The sequence below is a fragment of the Aptenodytes forsteri genome, unplaced genomic scaffold, assembly GCF_000699145.1.
Source record: "Aptenodytes forsteri isolate BGI_AS27 unplaced genomic scaffold, ASM69914v1 Scaffold76, whole genome shotgun sequence".
Taxonomy (NCBI): domain Eukaryota; kingdom Metazoa; phylum Chordata; class Aves; order Sphenisciformes; family Spheniscidae; genus Aptenodytes; species Aptenodytes forsteri.
Genome location: NW_008794444.1, coordinates 3,474,418 through 3,485,970, shown reverse-complemented (window position 1 = coordinate 3,485,970; position 11,553 = coordinate 3,474,418). Strand labels below are relative to the sequence as shown.

Below are 11,553 nucleotides of genomic sequence, written 5' to 3'. Positions count from 1 at the left end.
GCTGACCGTAGCAATGCAGACCGGCAGGTGTAACTCTTGAAGAAGCATTACATACTTCTTAGTTAAAAAAAAAAAATCTCAGTCTTACCTGAGCTTGCTGAAGAGCTTCTAGTCTGTGCTCATGATCCCTACGGACATTTTCAAGTTTCTTCAATGCTTGTTTTTCCTTTCAAAAATAAGAAAGATGGAAAAATATATATACAGAAATGGCACCTTATCACTTAATCACTGCAAGACATTCAATAGAGCATTCCAGCACAGAAAAATACAGCAGCAGAAGAGATGCAGAGTCTCCAAAATATTGTTGTTAATGCTATTACATGTATTCCAAGCAGAACCAACTGCTACATTATACAACTTGAAATCCACTCCCTGACCACCACTGACTGACTCAGCATTTCCATAGCAAAAGGAATGAATGACACCTCCCTCACCCCAGGCTACAAGAACCAAATGAGGCATTTGAAGCTCAGAGCCACCTCAGCTGCCCCACTCTTGGATGAGAGCATACCTGCTGCAATGCTTTCAGATCAATTTTCTGTCCCTCTAGCTTGGAGTAGAACTCGTCTGCTGCCTGCAAGAGAAAATCAGTTTTAAGAATCTCCAAGGTGCACTAACTTATACCAGCAACAAGCAGGCAGAGGAGGTTCCGCTCAAGAGAGGTGGCTGCAAAGCACTAAAAAGAGGAGGTTCCGCTCAAGAGAGGTGGCTGTAAAGCACTAAAAGAGGAGACAGATGCCAAAACAGGGTTCAGTAACTTCCTCCATTTTACCTTCGCATGAGATGAGTTCAGCAAGACACCCGAGGATACGTCTCACTGCAAACCAGGGGCTATGCACAAGTAAGTAAGTGGCCAAACTATGGCCCGCATTTTTTGCTAAGAAATGATGAAAAGGAAGCTGCTGTTTGACACAGTGTGCTCATCAGATTAAATGATTGCAATGATAGACCTGTCTGCCCTGAATTCCTGCTGCTTCATAGGTCAGTTAAAAAAAAAAAAAAAAACAACACAAAAAACCTAGAAAGTATGCCTAAGAACTGCTCCTGGTGTTCCAGTTGCCAGACACTGTGGTCAGTTAAAAAAAAAAAAAAAACCAACACAAAAAACCTAGAAAGTATGCCTAAGAACTGCTCCTGGTGTTCCAGTTGCCAGACACTGTGCTTAAAACAAAAGAAGAGGAAGGTTTTAGGCTGCTTAGATCATCGGTGCCGCGAAGGAGATGACAGAACTTCAGTCAAGAAGCGGGGCAGGAAAGTGAAATGGGCATTCTGGAGATCAAGGTCAGGAACAACATGCAGGTAATGATTTCAGATGTTAATGAGTCAAGGACCAGGAAAGACAACACTCAAGGAAATACTAAATCAGGTGCCTGAAGCTTTCAAAGTAGTAACCAGAAAAGTACAAATGTGATGACTGTGACGACTGTTCGTCCCCAGCAATAACTCAGCGTCTGAACTCTCCACTAACAAAACGTTTGACCAGGACTGATAACAGGTTCAATACACACCTCCATTCAGTGCCACATGCCGTATTGCAGCTACAGGATCTAAATGAGTTAAGAAAGACAACACTGCTCAGCAGTAGCCTAAAGGCCCCATTTTAGTTGGCCTTTCCTGCATAAAACATTTATCCATAAAATTAATCATCTCTTCCAAGGTCTATGTTTTCATTAACAACTTCTGCACTATATTTTAATTACTCTTTTTAGCATCAGTCAATTAAAGCACTTAAGTACAGTATCAGCAAAAGCACTGTACCTTATTGAATGAGTCAAATTCCAAGTACGGACATTTTGAATGTTGAGAAAACAAGAAAGGATGAAATTCCTCATATCTGTAAAATACACATTTGATATTATCACCTGAAAACTAATTTATGTTATGCAGACTAGTAGAAAAAGAAATAAATACTTCAAATATTTACGTGTAGATATCTTCTGCTGGTTTATCTGGTTCCAGGCTTGGCTTTTTCTCCTTTTTCTGGATAATATAACCCTAAAAGAATACATAAATATGTCATCAGCATTTGTCTTTAAAGGATCCCCCTTATCTTGGCAAGGCAGCAAGTTTTAGGTGCTAACTGACTGATCAGCATGAGACAATAATTCATTCTAACAGGAAGACCTTGTGGCAGAAGCGATGTGATTGACTGAGTAAAGCCCCGACCGCTTGCTTGTCTTGACTCCAACTTATTCCAGAAAAACAGGTGAACTTCTCTTACGAACCTCAGGGCTATCCTATAGCTCACCACACAAATGCACGGTTTCCATGCGGAACAGTGTTACCTGCTATGAAAGCACAAGTGCAATTCTCATAGGACCTACATAATCTGCTTGTAAATTATTTAATTGCTGCACATCCAGTGCAAGGAAGCAATTTTTTTCCCCATCACTGCCTGGAGCCCGAGCTCACGGAGTAAAATCTGTAGCTGATAACACCAGGAACAAGCACGTGCTGAACAATAGCTGCCTAACAGTTTAATTCTGTAATTCCTGCATAACTGATAACCAAGGTGCCCAACTGAGACCCACCTTTCCACTGAAGTTGTCAGTTAGTGTCATATATTCTTCTGCTTTCTCTAAAGCAGTAAGCACTTTTTCAATATTTTCTAAAGAGAGGGGGGGGAGAGGAGAGGAATATTTTAAAACACCTAGAACAGAAAGATATTTTTATATAACATAGCACAAAAGCAAATCAACAAAAGACCCAGGCGACTGCTCTTCCAGTTAAGTGCCTGAAGCAACCTGTCCAACCTAACCACGTTAAGTAGGATTCTAGCATGTCTCAAAAATAAAATCGCAGATATCCTTTACCCCTGGTGCTTCACTACAGCAATTACTGTTCATTTTAAACAGAAGCCTTAGTACGCCTTTTACATTTGGGGAATTTTTAATTAAAAAAATCTATATGGGTACTTCTAAGGCATAATTATTCAAGTTTCATGAGATCATGGAAAAAAAAAAAAAAAGACCACACAAATGCTAGCACTTTATAAAAATACAACTGCAGAGGCAAAGCATAAACCAGTAGCTGTGAGAAGTTATTTACTTGTTACAAAGTTGATTTATTAAACACCGTAATGCAGTAGGAAGTAACAAATCCTTTTGATTTATGGCAAATATAAAACACACAAGAAAAATAAGACAACAGAAAAATCTATTCTGACTTTACAACCAAATTCATAATTTCCCAATAAATGTAAAGCTGCTACTTTATCAAATCCCCACCATGTTTGCAATCGATAAAGGAAGACTTTGATGCTAACTCTTCTATACAGGATTCTTGTAAAATATCCCTTTACACAGCCAGAGTTCACCTGATGTTTAAGGTAGTATCTCATTATAAAATCATTTAGACTATAGGAGGAGTCCGATGTTTTAATTCCGATATATGCACAATTCAAGAGTTTTAATGTGAACAAGGTTGGTCCCCAACCTAAAAACATTACAGTATATAACCATACGGTCAGAACTACAGGTTTAAGGATTACTTATCTCTTTGGAAAAAAATACTACATAGACATAAAAATTAACCATGTCGGTGGTACAGCCTTTAAAATATTATTTCCTACATACCTTTACTTTCCATATGCTGATCTATTTTGACATAACCCGAAAATCCAGCTTCTATAAGGCAATGCTCAATGAGAGTGGCTCCATAAGCTGTTAAACAAAAAAAATGAAGAATCATCTGTAGAAAACATTCACAATGAAATCTGTATCCACATTAAAATCATGGTAAGTGTTTCAACAAGCTATGGCCGCGAAACTACAGTCAATCCTTAGAGAGGCAGGGGAGAGCGAGGGAGTTGTGGTCCCAATTTCAGGAGGCAGAGCCCAGAGAGAGCAGGTGATCAGGACTCCCACGCTGGCCCTCTCAGAAATGCTCACTGGCCGGGCAGAGCACCTGCGTCTCCGCTCACAGCTGATGAGTTCTTACAAACTTAAGGATGCTCAGGTTCATCTGGAACCGGGAAAGGTCTAGGACAGAGTGAGGATATACAGGAAGGATGGGCTTCATGTTGGCCAAAATGGAATGAAACCTTTACTTTTAAAAGGGGGTAGGAAAGTTTCTGAACTGAAGAGTGTAGGAAACCCAGCAAGGGTGGCAAACTGCCCGGCTTGGGATAAGGCATTACAAAGGGTGAAGACATACAAACTCTGTAGCTTCAAATAAAGAACTAGGAAAAAGCTGGCAAAGCCAAATGTGAAACATGAGTGACAAAAGAAACAGATGCGGCCCCATTTGAACAGGGTACAGAGAAGGAGCAAATGAAAACAGATATATAAGCTCCTACAAAGATGCTTAAAGACTAAGAAACAAGATGGGGCCATGGAAAACCAGGTTTAACTAAGAACACTGAGAACGAGCAAAGCAGAAACATGGAGGAAGGAAGACTACCACTGGGACAGTGCAGCATCGAGCTTAGAATGATGTAGGTGACCTTAGAGTAGGCAAACAGGATGTTAGAGTCCAAACAAATTAACAAGATAACCACTCGAAAAAAAACAGCACAATCCCATGGGAATGAAAACCCAGGCCTACATCTGGGTCATGAGGTATTAGGGCTACAATATGAACTGCCTGAGCAGAGCTGCTGGTCACCCTAATGTGCAGAGGGACAGCCAAGAGACTGTGAAAGCAGGACACAGAACAGCTAAATCAGGTTTCAATCATCCCAGCCTGGATGGATAGATGTCATGTCATGGTACAAGGCTGACACTAAAATTTACCTGGATCCATGACAGCACAACAAAAGCCCAAGAAATCTCCTACAGGCATTCGCAGCTCAAAAGGGAAAATTACATAAAAAGCAAGGAAGCTTCTTAGAAGGAAAGAAATTAAGACAATCAATAAAAGGCAATGTCTGCAAACAGCCTGCAGGCTATTTAAAGATGCTATTTTGGAGGTTCAGAATAAATGCATATCACTTATTAAACAGTGTTTCAGAAAAATTCAAGGAAGGCTGGCATGACTAAACATCAGGTTAAGAGAAACTGTTAAAAGCAAAAAGTTATCTGAAGTTGTGTCCCTTGTGGAAAATGGGAGACGAAACTCTGGCAGGTGAATGTAAAACACAGCAACACTGGCCAAAATTAATCTTGAGAAAATCTGAAAAAAAAACCCCATTCAGATTAATAACAAAGCCTTTTCCAGATACATCATAAGCAGGAAGGCTGCTAGAATCAGTAGGTTCAAGAAGCGATCAAGGTGCAAAAGGAACACTCCGCTACGACAAGAGCAGGAAAATTAAATTAATGTCTTGAGTTTCATTCATAGTGTAGGGGCACAGGGAAGCTCTGGCTGGAACATTTCTCTGCAGGCAGTACGTCAGAAAATCTGCCTCAAATCCAGTGATGACAAAGAGGTGATTGATCCAACAGACAAAACAAGCAGCAGTAAATCCTCAGGATCATGCGGTACTCAGCCAGGCATTTGAAGGAACTCAAGGACGGAGATGCCAAACTGTTAACTGTAGCTTGCAACATCTCTCTTGCCTTAGCAGCAGAGGCACAAGGAGGTTAATGCACTGGCAATTTCAAAAAGGGACTAGAGAACTATCAACTCTTTTTAGCCTAAAGACTAAAACTAGCAGAGAGCTTTGCACTAGATACAGAAGAGCCAGCAGTTTTGTATTTTGCATCATAACTCTACAAGACAGTTAAAAAGCACAAAGAGAAGGGAGGTCAAATAGATATGGTCTACTTGGATTTCCAGAAAGCATTTAGCAAAGCTCACCCCAAAGCTCTCAGAGAAAACAAGCTGCCACTGGATAACAGGATAGCCCGTCTGGATTGACAGTGGCTGAAAAACAGGAAACAGGGAGGATGTATAAACTGTCAGCATGGAGGGAGGGGAGGAAAGCTGAGCTCTACGGGGACCTACTCTAGGGCCTGCACTGATCAACATACACCTAACTGACCTGGGAAGGGGGAACAAAGGGCAAGGGGCAAAGCCTACTGATGAAACACAATTCGTCTAAGCAACAAAGACAACAGCCAGCTGTGAAGAACTGGAGTAGAACGAGCAATAGTGAGTGATTAGATAAAGAACTGACACATAAACTCACTGTAAAACAATATAAAATTATCTACATGAGGAAAGACTATCCTACTTACGCATATGCCCAACTGATCATGTCTATTTGGGAGCAAGACCTAACAACAGATAGTCCTGTGGAAACATAAGCTCAATTGTCAGTGAACACAAAAGAGTCAAGCCGTGTGTTGGGAATTATTAGGAAAGGAATAGTGAACAGAACAAGGGAAATCATGCCACAGTATAAATCCATGGTGCACTTCCACTGTGAATGTTATGTACACTTTTACTTACCCTGTTTCAAAACAGGCAGGGCTAGAAAAGGCACGGAGAAGGGCAACAAGGATCATCACAGGCTTGGAGCAGATTCTGTACAAGGAAAGACTACGTAGGCTATGCAGTACGCTGGTCAGCCTAGAAATGACTGAGACTTATAAAATGAGTGGTGCGGAGTTGATAAATAGGCAGCAACTGTTCATCTTCTCCTCAAATCCAATACTAGGGCACCAAGTAAAACTGGTGAGATGAGTTTCAGAACAGAAAAAGGAGGTGACTTTTCACGTGACATGGAAGCAAGCGGAACTCCTCACCACAAAAACACCGTGGATGCCAGAAGTTCGTACAGGTTCAAAAAGAGATACGGTAAATACACGGAAGGAAAATCCAACCCAAGCTATTAAATACAAAGATGCCTGCTGATCAGTCATGGGAAGTCTCTAAAACGTAAGACTGCTGGGATTGAGACTCTTCCACGAAAGTATCAGTGTGCCTGTTAGGGCTGCAGGCTAACGACAGGGCTAGTGACCAGGCACTGGCCCGAGGTTAAGCTAACTGGATGTGAGGAACTACAGGACACGACGTGAGAAACTGCTGGACACGATGGTTACCAGCGTGAGAAGTGGCAAAAATTAGAGAAGCGGCAGGAGGGATGGCCGGGTTTCACAGGTGGTTAAGGAGGAGTCGGGTGAGAAACAGCCAAACTCACACGGTAACTGAAGGGAAGAATTGTGGACCTTTCAGAGAGTGGAGCCTTGCCAGGCCAGCTGTGCCTGGGTAATCAGATCAGTCACACTATATAAGGCCAAAGTTACCTAGATAACAGTGTCAGAAATACCAAATTCGGGTATGGATATAGCGAAACTGGGACCAATGGGGTAAAGTAATTAGCAGCGGGTTGTTTATTTAGGAGGAGACCGGGGTGGAGAAAGAGAGGGACAAGGGTGGTGAAAAAGAGAATCAAGAAATGGGGTAAGTAATACTTAGGTCTGCAAATCATGTGATCTGAGCTGTTCAGGGGTACCTGCCAGGCAATCCTCTGCTTGATCAACACTGCCAGATCAGGAGGATAAACCAAACTTGTTCTGACCATGTCACACAAGTCAAATTTGCTTCTGTGGTCAGGAAAACCGGGGCACAGGGTGCTTTGCCTGGCTACCAGAGGTCATCCACATGGACACATCAAGCATCCTGGTATTACCACATTGGTACTTGCTCCAGGACTGGCAGCACTGGCATACTCCAATCACTTCCTAACAACATCCTCACCCTGACTGTACGCTTACATCTCCTATTCGGTACCACTAAAGGCAAGAGACTGGACAAAATGCATCAAGTCAGAGCTCCAACAGAGCTACTCTCAGGTCCTCATCACTGCAGGATCACGGCAAGGCTCATCTCCTTGTGCAGTTGGCTTGGAATCAAAAATACCTACTCTTGTTTTCAAAGGCTTAGGGTTTTTGTTGTTTTTCAAACATACGTAATAGCAGACTGTCATGAACAACATCCAAAAAAAAAGACTGCTTGAAGTTGTTCAAATTTTCAGCATCATCTAAACGTAATGCGTACTGACCCCATTTCATTTTCTAATGAAACACAATTACTTACGAAGATGCGGGTTAAGAACCCTCTTCAGTTGTTCCCCTTTGGGTGCATTTGATATTATTTCAGTTAACCTACAAAAGATAATGGAGAGTTGTCATTCCAAAGAACAATGGGGTTTAAGACTACATTGTATTGCTTAGAAGCTACAAAACACTTTCAGTTTTAAAAAAAAGAAGTGCAAAATGGCCTGTAATTTGCGAAAAGACTACCCAAAGACACGCTACCTTTCACAGTTCCAAGTAACTTGGGTTTATTCCAATACATACACCACCTAAAAGCAATTACCTTTCCAAGGTTGGCAGAGGTGCAGGTGCTTTTGCACTGTCGACAGGGTATCGTTCCCGAACCGCAAACCTGACATCATCCGCTTCGTCCGTTCGAAACCTCAGAATGTTTAAAATCACATATTCGTGGTCTGTCAGGACAATGTTACCCTGCGAGCACACCACAGGGGACCATCAGCAAAGGCCACACTCACGGGCTTGCTTACAGAGGACACGCTTGGAGCTTTGCACTCACCCTGTCGTACAGCTCAATGATCAGGTGATAAGCAGCTTCATCGCTTCCAAACTGGAAGTCCACAATTCTGTCTATACCCAGCTGTTTTACACTGACAAGCCTTCTGGTCTTTAAATGCTTACGGCACTGTCAATAATGGAGAAAATGTCTGCGAGATGATGCAAACAGACGTGCTTGTGACATTTTATACTGAAATACATTCTTAGCTGTAGATCCCTCCTGTGACACTGACCACTTCTTACTTAACACAAATACCGTAAGGGTAAAAATGACGATCTTGGTAATACTGAGACAAGACAGCCCTTAGCAAAATAATACCTTGGTATTTATAGGTAATATAATTGTTCCAGATTCCTAACGTTAAGCCGTTATTGCCATTAAAAACTGCTATTTGTTTAGCTCAACAAGTGTGCAGCTAGTTAAAATTCAAAGGGTTTATTTTACAAAGAGAACCGGGATTATCCCTGCATCCATATATGATGTGGAAAGCCACCCTGGAGAATCTTTGCTGAGTCATTTCAACGAGGCCGCATCCAGAGGTGGTGGGCTAAGCAGACCCGCGTGAGTCAGCACTCAGGTTCCATCCCTGCACATCTACCTGCAGGAACACAGCCTAGCAGCGTGCAGCAAGATCTGAACCCTCGAAGCCCAGCAGACTGAACAGCAGGACTTTATTAACATAGGGTGCTGCATCCAGGGCCTAAAAATTTGGACAATCCAACTGGAATGACAAGGACTTTGCTGGAGTAAAATTCCAAAAGGTCTTGGTGGCCCAGAAAATGTTCAGCAGCTTAATATTAGTCTTCATAAATTTAATTTTAATTCATTTAAATTAAATTTAATTTAATTTTAATTTAATTTAATTAATTAAATTAATTAAATGGTGGCCCAGAAAATGTTCAGCAGCTTAATATTAGTCTTCATAAATTGAAATTTTCATTGTTTCAGGCACTGAACAACAACAGTGGGACCCCAGGTCCACATTTGCTCTTCCCTTGTCTTCAGTCACCCGCTCGATCAGGATCCGCCAAGCAAATCCTTTCACTATTTTCTTCTGTCTCCAAGGACAGAAGATGAATGTTGCTTTCTGATATCCAGTCATCTTATTAAAAAGAAATTGTAGGTTAGTTTACCTTCATTGCAAAGCCAGATGGCATCACGTTTTTCGGCCACTCGAACTCCGTCATGTGAATGCGTATACCAGATTCAATCAGCAGTGTGGCCTTGCAGTCTGGTCTGTTAACAAAATACAGACTCACCACTCAGCACACGAGCAGCCACCCCTTACCACACACCAGTTTGCACTGGAATGAGACCAAAGGACCACAAACCAGCGGCACGCTATCTGCAGAAAACACTGTTGCCAAAACTGGTAATGCCCATCAAACAGCGCTGCCGACAGCAAAAGGACATCCACTTTTTAAGCTTACAGATAATTCGGCCAAGCAAAACGCTTGGCAGGCAATGGAGTTAAAAATTCTCTCCAACACAACTGGAGGCAAGCGGATGAGCAAGGGCCCATCTCAGACACCACTGGAGTGGACAGGTTAGTGACATGACACGAGCCCTGCCTCCCATTTGGCCTGGGCACCAGTATCACTGACCAAGTGTTGCTCTTCATTCCTCCAACCCCTCTCTTCCCTCCCCACAAAAAGCAACAATGACAACTGTGTGTTTTTACACTAACACCTTTGGCCTTCTGTATATTTTCTGCAGCATTTCACACTTCATATCCTATCTCCCAAGAACTTCCTGGGTAAAAATTACTGCATTTTACCAAAGAACAATAGAATTTCACTGAAAACTAGTCAGAAAAGCCACACACCTGTCAACAGAAATTACATACATACAAAAAAATCTCGTTCTCATATGTACAGTAATAGCATAAAGAAATTTAAAGAAGTTCTTACTTTTGAAGGCGAATAAGATACGTCTTATTATCCACATCGTAAACATTGTTTACTCTCATTCCCAATAAGCTGTCAAAAACAAAATACATGCTTTGGAGAATACGATACACAAACCACACAAGAGGCTGAAAAAATCCCAGCGATAATTAAAATACACGGAAGTGCAAGTTATGATAAATTACCAAGCAGTAACTGAAGAGACAGCAAAGGAAGATTAATGGAATGAGGTGGAAGCCAAACAACCAAAAGATGGAGAAATTGCTATTAATGGATGAAGTGCAAAAAGCTAAACAACTTGAAGCAAGAACAGCCACTGCGGACACCCCAGCTGCAACCAGACGGCTTCTGGATCTCCAGCACAGGATGGAGGCCAGGCTGCCGGCTCCTGCAAGCGCTCCTCTTTGTGGCAGGGATGCAAAATTTACTGGTTATACTGGAGCACTTTGCTCCTCCGGGCTAACTTCTGCGTCACTTGGGTAGCCCTTTGCCAGCATGGGGCACTAGTATTCCCAGTAAAAGCACAGAAATGGCCTGGGGGGGGTCGATCTCATCGTCATTTTGTTCAGTGTGGGGCTGAACATGCAGATTGCCCTGTACACCAGGAGTCATTTTGGGGGGGGGTCGATCTCGTCGTCATTTTGTTCAGTGTGGGGCTGAATATGCAGTTTGCCCTGTACACCAGAAGGGTATGAGAGCTCCATGGGGCATGGATGTGAGGAGCATTAGAGCTTCCCAGCTGGATGGGAGAGAATATGACAGACCATAGGACCTTCCCCACGCAAATAGGAAAGGGGGAGCGCTCAATCGCTCCCCAGGGAGAGGCTGGGGGACAGAAGCAGGACAACGAGGGGGTGATCAAGAACACCAGGCCTTCCCTGATGGTGTGACAGGGGAGGCAGAGAGGACTCAGTGCTCTGTGGCAGGAAGACGTGCTGGGGGCCACCCAGGCAGGCCCTGTGCTGCAGCTCATGGCAGAGAGGGGCAGCCCACCACCCAGCAAAGCGTGGGGCTGGGCTCTCCAGAGGGGTCATGCAGTCCGCGGCGTAGAGACGGTGGAATCACCCCAGAAGAGGACAGTGCAGAACTGCGTCGTCCACTGGGGAAGGGCTGCGCTCCCTGCGACGGCAATACTGAGCAGGGCAGTGCGGAGATGCAGCGGAGCGCCAAGCAGCAGCGCACTACACACGGCACGGGGGGGGGGCAC

At 43.1% G+C, this 11,553-nt stretch overlaps 1 protein-coding gene across 1 annotated transcript in view; it reads right to left on the bottom strand.

The window, feature by feature from the left end:
* NEMF (nuclear export mediator factor) overlaps positions 1-11,553 on the bottom strand; it is a 38,434-nt gene that overhangs the window by 13,772 nt on the left and 13,109 nt on the right. The window contains exons 2-12 of the mRNA XM_009289907.1: positions 10,350-10,418; positions 9,573-9,675; positions 8,440-8,565; positions 8,206-8,354; positions 7,924-7,991; positions 3,576-3,662; positions 2,532-2,608; positions 1,925-1,995; positions 1,759-1,834; positions 512-574; positions 89-166 (exon numbers count right to left, since the gene is read on the bottom strand). Of these exons, the coding sequence (XP_009288182.1) occupies positions 89-166; positions 512-574; positions 1,759-1,834; positions 1,925-1,995; positions 2,532-2,608; positions 3,576-3,662; positions 7,924-7,991; positions 8,206-8,354; positions 8,440-8,565; positions 9,573-9,675; positions 10,350-10,418 (967 nt within the window). The remainder of the gene's footprint in view (positions 1-88; positions 167-511; positions 575-1,758; positions 1,835-1,924; positions 1,996-2,531; positions 2,609-3,575; positions 3,663-7,923; positions 7,992-8,205; positions 8,355-8,439; positions 8,566-9,572; positions 9,676-10,349; positions 10,419-11,553) is intronic.